The sequence below is a fragment of the Haemaphysalis longicornis genome, unplaced genomic scaffold (genome assembly GCF_048455015.1).
Source record: "Haemaphysalis longicornis isolate Haplotype H1 unplaced genomic scaffold, Haemaphysalis longicornis Haplotype H1 scaffold_7, whole genome shotgun sequence".
Lineage (NCBI taxonomy): Eukaryota > Metazoa > Arthropoda > Arachnida > Ixodida > Ixodidae > Haemaphysalis > Haemaphysalis longicornis.
This window is the reverse complement of record NW_027526422.1, coordinates 151,227,091-151,242,642: the sequence shown is the minus strand read 5'-3', so window position 1 is coordinate 151,242,642 and position 15,552 is coordinate 151,227,091. Positions and strand designations below refer to the sequence as shown.

The following is a 15,552-nucleotide window of genomic DNA, read 5'->3' as shown; positions in this document are numbered from 1 at the left end:
TCTTGCCTTGTCCCCGCAGTGGTGTACCTCCACAGCAGAGACAGCTGGTATGTATATAAATTGGTGGCAGTAGGGTGGATATTTAGGCAAGCTTTGCAACGATCATCTTTGAAAACATTGTGCAACACAACACAACACAGGAAGGGAATGACGACGACGCTGTTATCTGTGTTTGAGTGCTCGTAGTTTTTATTCTTCCCCTCTATTTTGTTGTTTTGAACTGTGTTGTTGAAGATGCTGAGAACATCCACAGTGGCAGCTTGCACTTAGTATCAGCCTAGCCTCCCGGTGAAAAGATGGTCGAGACGGCACACTGCCGATCGCTCAAATCCATTGGGATGTTGTTGTAGTGTCGTTGGTTGCGTGACAGGTTGCGCAGAAGTATAGCTTCGCAGAGTGTGGGTTTGGGCTTGTTGGGGTCGGTGATCCGTAGCTTCGTATAGCGCAGAAAATATGGACAACCACAGAAAGATGTAATGGGGACAGGCACATAGGCCCAATACGTCTTTCTGTAATTGTCCGTATTTTATGCATTGTGTGAGGCTACGGTGCACGGAAATCGCAATGGGCTCCTCTTGTGCAATGATGCAGGAGCAGCAGCAGGAGGCAGCGCAGGTGCTGCTTCGTCGGGCGCAGCTGCTGCTCCAGTCGGGCCGCAGGGAGCCCTTCATCGAGTCGGCCAGAGTGCTGCTGCAGGCACACTGCCCGGCCGTCCAGAGCCCCGCCGAGTATACCGGTCAGTGCCTGACTTCTCTCACTGCAGCAAGGAGGGGACGTACTCGCATCCTCACTCCAACTTTTACTCCCTCACTCACACTTTTACTCGCACATTCTCACTTTTACTCCCACACTCACTTTTACTTATTCACTTACACATTTACTCCCTTGCTCACACTTTTACTCCCTCGCTCACATTTTTAGTCTCTTGCTCGCACTTTTACTCTCTCGCTTACTTTTACTCCCTCACTCAAACTTTTACTCCCTCGCTTACAGTTTTACTCCCTCAATCACTTTCTCTCTCACATTTACTCTCTCACTCGCACTTTTTCTCCTTCGTTCACACTTTTACTCCCTCGCTTACTTTTACTCCCTACTTTGCTCCCTCGCTTAGTTTTACTCCATCAGTCGCACTTTTACTCTCTCACTCGCACTTTTACTCCTTCGCTCACACTTTTACTCCCTCACTCACAGTTTTACTCCCTTGCTCACAGTTTTACTCCCTCATTCACACTTTTTACGAGGTGTTTCTCGGCAGAGCTGTAGGTTCATAATATCCGTTGCTGGTGTTGGTAAGCAACTTTTTAGCAGAGCCAACTGGGTATCAAAGCCAACAATGTGTTTTGCTGCTGACGAGCATGCAACCTACATTTCTCGGGCCGTATGCCTGTATCCGACATAGTGCTGTCCATCTAGTGACCTTTGTGGAGTTGCGTAGATTGAAAGTGGGGATAGCTGGGGGTCTTGACAAAGGGGTTAAGATCCAGGGTCCAGCTGTGACATCACGTCAACACACTAGGGATGCCGTCATCTGTGACAGTGGTGTGCAGTGAAGCTGGGGTGGGCGTGGAACTACAGGGTACTACTACTGAGTATAGTCTGATGCGAGCGGAGAAAGCTTGTAACATCTGCACCACAGATACCCTTGTCACATGCTGCCCAGTCACATGCATCTGTCTCTTTTTAAATTTTTGAGGGACTACTTAACACACGAAGTGCCTTGTGGGACTGGGTGGCTTTCTGTATAAAGTAATCGAAATTACATCACTGTTTCTATGACACTGAGTGTCAGTTATTGTGTTAAGATATCTATGAGATTTGGCTGTCTGAAATAGTGTCGAATTCTTTCTGAATAGTAGTACTAAACACTAATGGAGGAAATGTCGAAACACACTCTCTACCTTCAATTTCATGATGAGGCATGCTCTGTAAGACCAGACATACGGTATCGACCCTGACAAAGTAAGAAATGCGTACAACTACTGCAAGGGAATCACAACACTTGAAGCATGCCAACTGTGTTCTAAATTTTTGTGATGCCCAGTGCAAAAATTACTGCACTTTCTCATGTAAGTCATGTTGAATTCCAATAGCAGATCTGGAGCACTTTCGGAGCAACTTTTCTGCTCTGTGTGGAGCAGACGCGTTCCAATGGCAGGTCGGGAGCGTCGTCGCAGCCGAGATCGCTCCGTGGAGCAAGAAAAGTTGCTCCGCCGAAATCGGCGGAGTCGGCCGGAACTCACTAGGGCGCCTACTTTTTCCGCGTGACGTCGCCAGCATCGCTGCCGTCTGCGCTTCCGGCCAGTGCTGGCCTTCTCTGCCTCCTGTAGCCGTGCAGCGCGAGATGAACACGCCCGTGGGAACCAGACGACTTCGGGAAAATGGGGTTCGGCACTTTGCAGCGGCAGGAGTGGCTGCATTCCAAAGGCAGCTTCGGAGTACCTGCTCTTCGCGGAGTTGGCGCACTCCGCGGTGGAGCATGGTGACCGCTTCGGATCTGCCATTGGAATTCAACATCAGTTATAAGCACTCCTAATTCTTCTTTCTTTGTTGATAAAGGGGGGGGGGGAAGAGTGCATAGATTTGGAGCTTGTCCTCCTTGAAATATAATTTTATTTGGAATTAGTCTTTGCAAGAGACAGTGTTTAGAATCACGGGTGTGGAAGTGGTTAGAATGAGAAAAATGTGGTAATCTAGAGGCATGCGAATCCTTGGGTGTTTAGCGAGTAGTGTTTGCTGGTGAATTTGACTCAAAGTTCACTTTTCCCGCTACATTTATTTAACATTTTATTTGGGATGTTTGAAAATTATAAGTAAAAGGATGGTACTTTCACTGAATAACATTTCTTACTGCAATGGCAGTCAGGTCAAAGTTTTACGTGCATTTTAATGACAGGTTAAAAAAAATTTTTGTCGTTTTACAAAACAAAAAAGTTTTTTTTGTTTTGTTTTGTTTGCGGCCAGTTTTCATTTTCCTGTCTGTTTCACAGGCCAAAATCTATTATCACACGCACTGCTGCCGCATTCAGTGAGCTCAGTTCTAGACAGTTTTTTTTTTTTTTTTGTAACTATGGGACAGTCATTGGTAACACTGGAGTGTTCCCTCATGCCTGGAGAGTTTGCTTCTCAGGCAAGCTCAGTTCATTGTACGTGTATTGCACTACGTAGTGTGCGTTCAAGGGTTGGGCTCCCCGCTGTGGTGGTGGTGAGTAAAAGTGCCGGCACCCTCGTGCACAGTACTTGGGTGCTTGTGAAAGATCCCTCTGATGTTCTAATTAAGGACGGAAAGTAGGGCTAGTTGGTTATTTGATACTGAGGACATTGCATTGGCACTGTAGGGCAGGACACGAGAAAGAAATTACACGTACGCTAGCATTCATACCTCATACCGTGTATTTCTTTCTTGCATCCCGTCCCACAACGTTAATGTGTTTTGATGTTGTAAATTAATCCTCAGTCCCCCGCTAAAAGTGCATGTTGTAGCACTTGTAGCATAGCTTTGGCGTGGAATGGCTATTTGAATATTTTTTTTTCCCCCGTTGGCGCTATCTTCTTATGCAGCCATGTACTCGACGAGTAGCTACCGTGGGCGCATGGAGGCCCTCCGGGAACTGCACCAAAAGCGAGGCTTCACCCCCCTCAGTGAGTTGGCACGCAGGGTGCCTCTCGCAGGTGCCCAGGCCAGCCGATGTGAGCTAAGCGCCTCTCCTCCCCTCCTTGCTGCAGATTGGCTGACGGCAGAGAACGGCGTCTCGGTGGACGACCTGTGGGACTGCTACCGGGAGGTGGGTCTTCTTCCTTCACTTGGCCTGCCCCTTTTCTTGCATTTATGGTGGGACACGATACGTGACGCCTGAAATGCTGCCTCGTTCGAGGCAGCGTGTTGGCGCAGAGGACACGTGCGTACACACAGGCATATGCATATTGGGGCTAATGCTTGAGTGGGGAAATTGTACGATCGTATCAAATGCACATGTTTAAATAAATCTGAGCTTCAAGTAGCAAATTGAATGGCGGATATTTTTTTTTTTCCCATCCTCAGTGCTGGCACTCTTCAGAGAGTATTCAGAACTTCCTATCATGTTTCGTCACTTCACTAGGCTTTCCACGAGCGGGCAACATGTAAATATCCGTAACACAAAAACTACTGAAGGTATCCTTATGAAAATTTAAATTTTATCATTTAGAGTGCTTTCCAAGGTGCCTACCAAATTTCATTACCTTAGTGCAATTTCATTTATTTCATTACCCCAAGAAATAAGAAAGTTTGCTCTGATCCCCACCTCCCCCCCCTTAACAATAAATGGAAACAGGGAAAAAGCAGACTGCTGTGCCTATGCTTCCAGTTTCATTAATGAGTAACAGGGGCGTGATTCGTCCTCTAGCGCAGCTTGTCTGGAAGTGAACGCAAGGCCAAATACTTGTGTAGTACACGCGAATATTTAGCTAAACCCAAACATCAACGTAAATGGTTCTTTTTTTTTCTTTTTTTTTTCCGTAGTGTCAGCATGTTACAATGGTAGCAGCATCCGAAGCCTCGCTTGGATGATTTACTAACAGGCCATGTGAACCCACAGCCACGGTCAAAGCAGCCTCTTTCGTCCTGGGTGTAGTTTTCAAGCATGAATAACTTAGGGTAGCACACAATGAAAAACATGAATGAATAGCATGAATAATATAGGGTAGTTGCACCACAACAATGTGGCGCAACTCTCACTATGGCAACCTTCCCCGCCACCTCCATCACCACAGTGGAAGAAGCAGCCATTGCTCTGGCAATAACACGCACCCCTTTTTCCTACATTACCGCACTCAGAGACTCGCAAGCAGCTTCTCGGCGCTTTGCATCAGGAAGTATGGCCACTCTCGCAGCCACCATACTCTCTTGATGGCCTGAACCACCCCAGACTCGCATCGTATGGATCCCTGCCCATAGATCCCTTCCTAGGAATGAGGTGGCACATGCCACTACCCGCAACCTCATCCACCAGGCATTTCCGGAAGAGGAAGACTGCAACCCTTTGATCCTCCACCGCCTCCCCCAGACGTGGACCGATATCCTCCACTGCTACAGAGCCTCCCACCTCACCTTTCCCCCTCCCAACCCCTCTTTTTTCACGGTGGACATCTGCCACCGACTGCAAAACCGCACCTACTGTGAAACCTCGTTACAAGAGACACTTGGTTATGAGAGACATTTGAATGAAAGTGGTTTGGTCAATTTTCCTATGTTCACCATGCTAGCAACATTGCATACAAGAGACCTTGGTTACAAGAGACATGATTCTTGAGTCCCTTGGGTGTGTCTTGTAACGAGGTTTTATGCTGCCATTACCCTCAACTCCGTAGAATCTCACCAACTAGCTACCCCTACGACTGCCCTCACTGCCCCGATACCCCTAATGCAACACCCCACCTCGTACTGCTTTGTCCCTCCCCTCTCTATCAGTGGGAGAGGTTGCGGTGCAGCAGCTGGCTTGAAGACCGGGGGCTCCTGATCTCTTAAGCCAGGACGGCTGCCAAGGCCAACCGTGCAAGGGTAGCCACCCACGGCTCATTCTCCCTCCTCCCCCCTTCCCCATCCCCTTTATTCTAACAAATGTTTTCACTGCCCCCACCCGCCGCACTAGTTCAGTGGCTGGGGAATTACGCTGCTGAGCTGAAACATGCGTGTTTAATCCCAGCTGCAGTGTCTGTTCTTGTGGTGGGTGCAAAAAGTGGAAACGCCTGTGTGTTGAGATTTCGGCACATGTTGGAGGTTCCCAAGTAGTTGAAATTAAGGGGGCACACAGGTCTTTGGGACCGAAAAAGTGCCAAAAAATGCACTTTTCATAAGCATCATTTTTGAAATGTTGAGGTCTTTTTCTCCCGGTTTGCGAAGTTTTTCCTCCGAAAAGTCGGTACTTGAGCAGTAACAGCAACTTATAAAAGCCCTACAAGGCCGATTCTTCGAGATTCCGACGCCAAAATAACTACAGTTGAACCTCGATATAACGAACCTCGATTTAACGAAATTCGCGATATAACGAATTTTTTCAAGTTTTCTAACAAAATTTTGCTAAATGCATGTATTTTTGTCTCGATTTTACGAAGTAATTTTGTGCGGCGCTTTCGATTTAACGAAGTCACGGCAAGAAAGGAAGAACGAAATTCCGGTCGAGGCACGTTTTATTTTGCCTCTCAGGCCCTACATTGAAAAAATTCAGTGCTCAAATTGACTCTTGAAGGCTCAAATGAAAGAAAAGCGGTGAAATCTACGGTTAACAACAATTAAAAGCGAAGAACGAAGCTGCACAAACCGCTAGCGGTCATAGACGGTTTAATAGTGCGGCCACTATTTTGACGTCTCCATCGTTGCCTACGCCAGCGCCCTCTATGCTTAGGCTACCGAAGCCTATTTCAAGCTTTTTTTTTCAACGCGTCATTGCTCACGGTGCTGCTGCTCTAGGTTGTGCTCGCTGATAACCAAATTAATATTTTGTTCGTGCATCATTAGGTGAGTTTTGTAAGCAGCATGAGCACTCCAAGAGAAAGAAAAGTGTTCCGAACAAGAGCCTGAGGAAGTTCGGTGAAACTGACAGCCACCGAAGTGTGATGGATGCCATCGATGTTCTGCGGAGGCACGCAGGTGCACACGAATGTTAAGACCTTGTTAGCGCTGTCAGCATACGACCGTCACGTAAAGCCCGCCCTGGTCAAGAAACGCCAAGCACTGCTTACGGACTTCTTCACTACGGCTTGAACATCGAGTGCTGGTGGCAATAAATTGCTTTCTTTGAACGTGGTCATCTTCGTTTCACCAGCGTTCATTAGACAGCTGCGGTGCGGAGAAATCAGTTTCGTAAGGGCTCAGTGGGCATAAAAGTAATTGCTTAATCGAATTTGGCCGGAAGAATTTTATTTAATGTAAGCTTTCCGCTTTCCGGAGCACGTAAGCGCTGCTCCACACAGTGAAGCGGTCCGCGTGTACTCCGCTGATCTCGCAATCATGGCTTTATCTCGAGTGTTGTGGTTGCATCACGCGCCTATACTGCAGAGCCTTTGTACATGAAAAAAGTCTTTCGAAAGTTTCATAGCAGCCTTCCGCTGTTGTTGGCCCGCCGCGCCTAGGCCCCTAAGCCTACCACTGAATAGACGAAAAGAGGCGTAACTTCGAACGAGCACCTCGGCGGGGTGAAGTTCACGGGACATGGACGCGGGCGCGGGTTCAATTGACTATAACAGCGGCATTTAGGAGTGACCGAAATGAAAAAACAAAAAGTGGAAACCTAGTCTGCTATCATATTTAATGAGGCGTTGCGGAAAAAGCACCGGTTTTACGATGACACATGAACTACCGTCGGCTATCCGAATTCCATTGCCCAAGTGTTGAAACTCTTAATTCACACAATTTTCGCGGCCACTTTTAGTACAAATTTCGCTTTAATTGGAGAGGTAACTACATAGCAGTTGTTGCCTGGCCAGGGCCAAAGTGTTAAAACCCCAATAACTGGTTAAATGAACTGTAAAATCGAAACCTCGATTTTACGAAATTCTCGATTTAACGAAATTTGCGGCCCCAAGTACGACTTCGTTATATCGAGGTTTAACTGTATTTTTCTATAATTCCTCACTGCTGCGCAACGCGCGGTATCGCAGCGATCTCGGTCTCATTTGAAAGAGCGAACTTCGGTCTTCAATTTCCCGCCACTGCGGTTCCTACCCGCTCAGTCGTAGAGTGGGAAACACGCGCCAAAAAAAGCAAAAATGCGTGTTCCTATTCGCCGGCGAGCGCACGTGACTAGACAGCGCGATGCGATTGGCCGAAGGCAGCGTCTGTCGTCTGCTCCATGCCGTTGTCGGCGCAATCAGGCGCCATATTGCTCGGGCTCTGACTACGACGTTTGCGATGTGGAAGGCCGGAAGAAAATCCCGCACGAAGAACCCGTATGGCAAAAAGAGAAAGAAATCCAACCTCGAGAATCTCAGAGGCCGCTCCACACCAGTGAGGAGCGATGAAGGAGATAGCGACCGACCTTCCGTGGTTGGCGACGATGCGCTTGTCAACGTAGGCCTAGCGCCTCCACCGACCGCTCAGAACACCTCCGGCAGCGGCCGCATCCGTCTTAATACAGCAATGTTGCACCCGTTACAAGTGGCAGAGGTGCGTCAAAACGCGGAAAACAAGCTGCACGAGCTTTCTTCAACTGGAGCTACACAACGGAAGTGCAGCCTGTTGGGCGACCCTGACAATGCCGCAGCCACGCCGCTGGAGGAAACAAGGTTCGTGATCGTCAGTTTGACCCAGCTGAACGAACTGATGCGCGCAGTGAAATGCAAGTTGTGCTCCAATGATGTGGAAATCGGCAAGGAGGACAGGGAGTACGGCCTCGCCGTAAAGCTAGTGCTCAAGTGCGCGAACTGCGGCGACGTGTTGACGGCGTGGAGCTTGCCGCGTGTTGACGGCGAGAGCAAGGCGAAGCCGTTTGCCATCAATGTTTTGGGCGCGCGCACCATGCAGTCGACTGGAAAGCAGCAAACGGCGTTCAACGTGTTTTCGTCGATGAACATTTCTTCGCGCGGCCTGCACAACAAAACTTGGCAGAGCTACGTGAAGACTAAACTGACGCCCGCAGCTGTTTGCGCATCGCAGAAGGTGACTGCAGATTGCGCACGATCAGTTCGGCAACTGTACGCTGAGCTCGACCTTGCAAACCCGGGCAACATCGCCGTGTCGTACGACGGCTCCTGGATGACGAGGGGACACTCGTCGCACATCGGAGTTGGCACGGTCATCGAGTTATTCACGGGGCTCGTGCTCGATTATTTCGTGCTCTCCAATTTTTGCGCCGGCTGCGAGCGGGCGCCCAAAGAGAGTGACCCTGCCTACGAAGAGTGGAAGGCGAAGCACCTCTGCCAGAGAAACACCACCAAAAAAGCTGGGGAAATGGAAGTGGAGGCTGCCCTCATTCTCTTTCAGAGGTCGTGGGAGCGTCATAAGCTCAGATACACCACAGTGGTTTCGGATGGTGACTGCCGCACCTACCTCGCTTTGAGGGATGCAGATGTTTATGGCTTCATTAAGTTCCTCAAAGAGGAGTGCGTGAACCACGTGCAGAAGAGAATGGGCACTCAACTGCGCAACCTCCCAAAGCAGAGGCCAGCTGGCTCAGAGAGCCTCAGTGGTAGGGGGCGGCTGACTGGCGACCTGATCAACAAACTGATCTCCTACTATGGCTGGGCTATCAAGTCCCACGAAGGGGACGTGCCAGCCATGCACAAGGCTGTGATGGCCACGTGCTATCACGTGACATCCAATGATGCAGTGTCGAACCACAGCCTCTGCCCCACTGGTCCTGACTCGTGGTGCCGCCATAACGCTGCCAAGGCCAAAGGGGAGCCAGCCCCCAAGCACCGCTACAACCTGCCCCCCCACGTCTGCGAGGCCTTGCTTCCTGTGTATGAACGGCTGGCGGACCACAAGCTGCTTGAGCGGTGCCAGCGCGGCAAGACGCAAAACAGCAATGAGAGTCTTCACTCAGTGATATGGTCGCTGGCTCCCAAGGAGCGCCACGCATCGCTTCACAGTGTGGAAGCTGCGGTCGCAGAGGCTGTGATGCGATTCAATGCCGGAAGCCAGTTGGCATCATCAAAGATCCTGCAGGAGCTCAACATGACCGTTGGCGCACTAAGCAGCACACGCATGGCCGAAAAGGACCGCCGGCGAACCAAGGACTCTTCCCGCAGGCGGACATCCGCAGAAAATGTGCAGCGGACCCTCAAGAAGAGGCACCTGGGTGGTGCCAGCAGTTAAGATGACTATGCTGCGGGGGCCTACTAGTTGTTTCGTGCAAAAAAAGTACTCCACCTTCTGCTGTTTGCATTAAACATAGCACCGCTACGTTTTTTGCCATTTTCTCAAAATGCATATTTTTGACGTATAGGAACTTCTCGAGAGGCATACCTCAGCACGTAGTGCAGCTAGAATGATAATTTTTCTTTCAGCAGGAAGCTGAATGTTTAAACCATGTGGTATGGGAAGCAGATTTTGCATTTTGTGCTTCAGTAATTGTTTAATTAGCATTATTTTTAATTGGTTAGCAGCAGTACTTCGAACCTAAAAGTAAGAATTGGTGGAAACTTGTATGTGATTGTAAAACAAAAAAACTGCTTCCCATACAACCTTCTACACAACTTCTAGTATCTATTCATGCCTTGCTTGTAATTTTTTATTGATTAGTTTTTTTTCCATTGTTCTCAAGAACAATCAAGAAAGATTTCTAATTATCTCGAAAACTAAATGTGTTACTAATTCGATATTTGAAATCAGCTAAAAAATCTGAACAAGCCCATAAAGTTTCATGAAGATTGGTTGGAAAACAAAAAAAAAAGTTTCAAAGACCAGTGTGCCCCCTTAACCAGGAGCCCTCCACTATGGCCGCACCTCTCTAGGTGTCGCTTGAGTGCAGATTTTGACTTCTCGCGGTTTGACTTGTTTTTTCCTTCTCCATGCTGTGTTTTGAGGGAAATACAGTAGAACCCTGCTCATACATTCCTCAATGCTGCGTTTTTCCGGCTGCTACCTTGCTTTTGTCTAGTCCCGGCGCAGCTCACAGAGCCCCGTGTATTAAAGGGGTCCTGAAATGCCTTCCGCCGATGCATGGATGTACATGTAACCAAATAAAGCAATGTATTAGCAATCTCCTCCTGCAAGAATTTTGTTAAAGCGATGAGTATTAGCTGAGAAATCGTAAATCAAAAACCGCGAATTATCGTCGCGCCGTATTTCCTCCTCCTTTCAACTGTTTCTTCGCTGTTGGCCTCCCCTCCCATGATGCTCCGCTCCTCAGCGGTGACGTACTTCCGCTATTGCGCTCCCACAGACTGCCGTCTGCTACGGGCCAGCTCTTTCGGCTTTTTCATCTCTGTAGACACCATGAACACAGGCTGGAAAAGCGAACGAATGACCTGGCCGCATGTATGCGGCCTGGCCTTGCCCTTTCGCGGTGTACGTAGCTGCAGGGCTGCAGTTGGTATCGGCGGCGAACTCGCAGCCGCGTGGGGAGAATCGTGCGCTCGTTCCCTTTGGTGCACCGCGCACTGTTTATCCGAAAAGCGCGGTCTCAGATGTGGCCCCGCTGGTGCCGGGTGTTATTTTGCGGTGGTTGTAATTCCTACTACCGGCGGCATGTGAAAAAAGACATTTTCAACCGACACAGAACCCGTGCACAAAACGCGCCGGATCGGATCGCTTTATCAGCGGCGATGAACGTGAAGGCGAAGAGCAAACCAACGCTGCACTCGATCAGCGAGAACCCGTGTTCTGACAAGCTGCACCCATGTGTTGCATTCAACACTGACGGGAAAGCGTTTGTTTGCACTTGTTTGGATAGTCGTAAAATGTCCAAACACTCCGGCACTCCGCTAGCAGATCAGCCGGCGAGACATTTCGGAAAACATTTGACAGATGGCGCCGTATGCATTAGTGTGTCGCTACGCAAAACTGATGAGACGCTCTACTAAAACTCCCATCGCGGTGTCACGTAGCGGGACGCAAAAATTTAGCGTTTAGCGTATGCAAAGGCCACAAACGCTGTACTAAAACTCTATTAGCAGCAAAATAGCGTGCGTATGTGAAACCGCTTGCGTTTACAAAGCTGCACGCCGAGCGCGTACGTTTCAAACCTAGTGACATCGTTTAAATACACTGGCAAGCACAGTGTAACGTAGTCAGATATCAACCGTATGCTCAGGCGACAAGCAAGAGCTTGTTTTATGTGGGGCGGAGATTGCGCATAAAGGCCCGTTCGCACTTGCGACGAAAGCGAGTGAGAGCGGCAGGAATTCCGTCGCTTTGTCGCGCGACGATCGTTTTTGTCGAATGGTCGGGACAAATTTTGGTTGCGCGACAGTATTCCCGTCGCTTTCGCTCGCTTTCGTCGCAAGCGGGAATGGAAAGTTCTGCCGCTGCCGTCTGCTACGCAGCTCGGAGGTAACCGCGCGATCTGCTCGGGCCGGATGAACGCGCACACTCCCGCACGGCAGCGCCCCAAGCGGCAGACGGCCGCGTACATCGCTCCCGGCGCCCGCCTGGAGCCCGCCCTCGGCACACTAGCCAGTATATTTCAGGCACTATAATGGAGGAAAGATTTTTTGCTTCCGATGAACCTAGTTCTTTGCCCCTGTGTTTTTAAATACGTGAAGTGGTTAGCACGTCGTCCTCACGCAGCTCTGTATCGTCGTAGCATCGCTGATTGTCCGAACGAAGCTTGCAGCTAAGCCAATGCAGCGACCGAAGCTGTGTGTGTGTGTGTGCATCGCCTCCTGTGTGTTGTGGACGCGTTCGTTTCGCGATGAAATGCGACATTGTACTTCTGCGGGTGGATAGTGCTTCCCATGGTCTGGATTATCTTTCTCGAACGACGTACCACTCAACCTCGCATGGGGTATGTGCAGTGTGCCTGGCTAAAAGCCTTCTCGCTTGCGCGCCAGAGTTGTGACTTGCTGCTCGTCCCCGCAAACCGGGTGTGAGGTGAGTGCCGTATCTACGACGGGCAGGAGGAGGCAACTCATCGTCTGTCAATCGCGGTTCAGACTTGCAACGCATGTTGTGACGTTGCGTTCGTTCGAAACGCATCTCTGGATTGTTTTGAAGTTGAATAAAATGTACGCGTCAAACCCGGGCATTCGGCTCAGGGCGTTCTCTGCGATTGCACCAAAGAAGTGCCACGGGACTTTCTTTATGGTACGTACTCACGTAAGATAAAATCCACGTCGTGTTATGGCCGTGTTGCATTCAATACAAACGGTTAAGCGTTTGTTTACACTTGTTTCGTTTGTCGTAAAATGTCAAAGCACTCCGGCACTCCGCTGGCAGATCAGCCGGCGAGCCGACGCTGAGCAGACGACTCATCTCTTTGCCGGAAGTGCGTGAAAAAGCCGCCCAATAGCAGGATGTCTAGCTCATGACGAACATCTGGGAATCGATGATGTAGACATGTGAAGATGGCGGCGTCCAAAAACACGAAGGAAAGGGTGAGAAAAAAGCGACATACTTTGCAACAGAAGTGTGATCTTTCCGCTGCGCGTAAAAGAGTAATACTTGGCACAGGTGACGTTGGCGACCCAATCTAGCGATTGCGCTAGTTCATTTAGTGTGCTCAAAATGCCTTTCAGGGCCCCTTTAAAATCCTCACTGTTACGTTGTGGCTCAGAGTACATTCCCGGATCGTTCGTCGCAATGTGACACTACGAACCCACCTAGGCAACATGCGTGGATCACCATTTTGACGTTTGACGAGCCTTGGCCAGGCTTGGCTATGGAACCGACTGCATGAAGCCACACGCTAGTGCGCTTCGTTACCACTAGATGGCAACATGTTACTCTATGTTATCACCATCATCACTGTGCTTACAACGCAAGTTTCACTTCGGAATGCCTGGAGTGCATGTTTGCCATAAAGCCCCACAGTGAGAATAGCACGCACTCTCGTTGTCATCGTGCGCTTCAAGCTTTCAAAACACCGTTGAAGTTGCAACCGCGAACTTTGTCGTGCCTCGATGGTGTTGTGAAAACGGGAGGCACTTTTCCTTCAGGAAAAGCTTGACGTACTAAACGCAGTAGACAAGTAGCTAGCGCGGAAGAGAGTCGACATAGCTAGGGGCCTGCTTGCATTGCCACGTGTGGTGTTTTCCAGCGATCGCAAAAAGCGGAAATCCTACATTCTTGACTTTTTTTAAGGTTCTAAGGGCAAAGTTGCAGAAATACATGGCTGCTGGTCAAAGCTACACTGTTTTCGTTTGTTTTCGAAGGTCTCCTCACTGCTGTGTTTTCCTGGTTTTGTTACATTTTGTTTTCCCGGTCCGGTGAAAAACAATTGAACGGGGTTCCACTGTAGTACAAAATGGCTCAGCCGACCTTTACTACCTTCGATTCAAACTATGCGCAGCTCTGCCGAGCACTGTACGAGACAAACCGCCTGAAAGAACTGCAACAGGTGACCACCGAGGCCCTGGTGTCACCCATCTTCAACCGAGACCCAGTGCGCACCAAGGTACTGATCATTGAATTTTTTTCTCCCGGCAATGATTGGGTGGTGGGCGTTGCTTTGTAGTGGTTGTGGCGACGTGCGGAGGGGGAATTCGACGCCCGTTCTGATGGGAGCCTTTCTTCTGCTGTGACATACCGAAGTTTTTAAAATCTGAACACATTGCTTGATCTCAGCACTCTCCCTTTAAGGGGGAGACACTCCTCGAAAACACTTTTTTTTTTGTTATTCATCTTATAGCTTCAGAAATTGGAACACTGATGTAGTTTTTTCTCCTGATTCCAAATCTGTAATCAGTTTTTACATAAGTGCAATTGCTTGTTAGTTATGCTGCAAGTAATGGTGAAACTTGATAAGTTTTCCGGAAACTTTCGCGCATACTAAATGTTCATGCAGAGAGTTGTTCAACAGCTCCTTTTGCTTCCTATTAGCCATAGAGTGCCGATATTTAGCTAGAAATTGTGCTCAAACTTTGAAACTATGAAAACAATATCTGTGTAGCAAAGTACCCTTTTTTTGCCACTCAACTACGATTTAATTTATTAGTAGATGTTCACGGCTGAGAGGTAATGCTGATTCAAGTAGATATCGGCACTCTACGCACTCTCCTCAATGTGTGTGCCAAATTTCGTTGTCGTATGACCATTCTAAGTGCCCGAAACACTTCCAGCAAAAAATGCAAATCGGCATTCTCACAGTGCAGCTCCAGAAACGCAGAAAGGCCTTTCCGGTTTTTATTCGGCGCCCGCACTGCGAGTTTCCACTCGTGACAAACAGGGCATGCCATGCCTGCGACGACAGCCGTCAATGCACCCAACTCGCACAACACTACGCTTTCGGCACGATCGGCATTCGGCCTGACGTCATTTTCGAACAACGCGATCTTTTTCTGCGATGTGCTCACAGAATTCACTGCAGCGTTGATCTCGTCGTCGCTGTTGCCATGGTCGATGTTAGGCCTAGCGGCTGCTGGCCCGTCGGGGACATTTTTGTTGGCGGTGACTTTCTTGTACGTCTTCCGCCACTTCCCTCTGAACTTGTTCTTACTTCTGTATTTCCGGTGGTCGGCAATTGCCTTTTTCGGGCTTGCCATCGCACAAAAACAGGGGAAAATAACTCCGGAAAACAGTGAAGCGAACTACGGCAAAAAAACATGGGTGCTGTCAGCCAATGGTGGCCCCGCATCAGTGGCGTGTGGTTTGAAACGGCGGGAAAAGACTGTTTTTGTCGCTTTTTTTTTTTTTTTTTTTTAGATTTTTCGTGAACATACGAGACTTCAGGAGCCAGGATCGGGGAGAGTAAGGACAACTCTACACGAGGCAGCATCCGCAATATGGCGGACAGCTCTCTTTGCGGCCCCGCAAGCACGCGAACAGCACAAAGTTCTGCAGAAATTTCGTGATGCCGCGTGTCACTGCCGCTCACTCAGACGCGTTTTTCACCGACTTCTGATGCTAATTTCGATGTGATATTTTCAGATGTCAAAATATAATGTGTAAAGTTGATAAAGCAAAAACAGAAAAGGTGA

At 49.0% G+C, this 15,552-nt stretch overlaps 1 protein-coding gene across 1 annotated transcript in view; it reads left to right on the top strand.

Moving 5' to 3' along the window:
• Positions 1 to 15,552, top strand: part of LOC144147135 (general transcription factor 3C polypeptide 3) — a 72,135-nt gene that overhangs the window by 34,550 nt on the left and 22,033 nt on the right. Inside the window, exons 13-16 of the mRNA XM_077679207.1 lie at positions 592 to 736; positions 3,559 to 3,639; positions 3,724 to 3,782; positions 13,926 to 14,030. Coding sequence (XP_077535333.1) covers positions 592 to 736; positions 3,559 to 3,639; positions 3,724 to 3,782; positions 13,926 to 14,030 — 390 coding nt within the window. The remainder of the gene's footprint in view (positions 1 to 591; positions 737 to 3,558; positions 3,640 to 3,723; positions 3,783 to 13,925; positions 14,031 to 15,552) is intronic.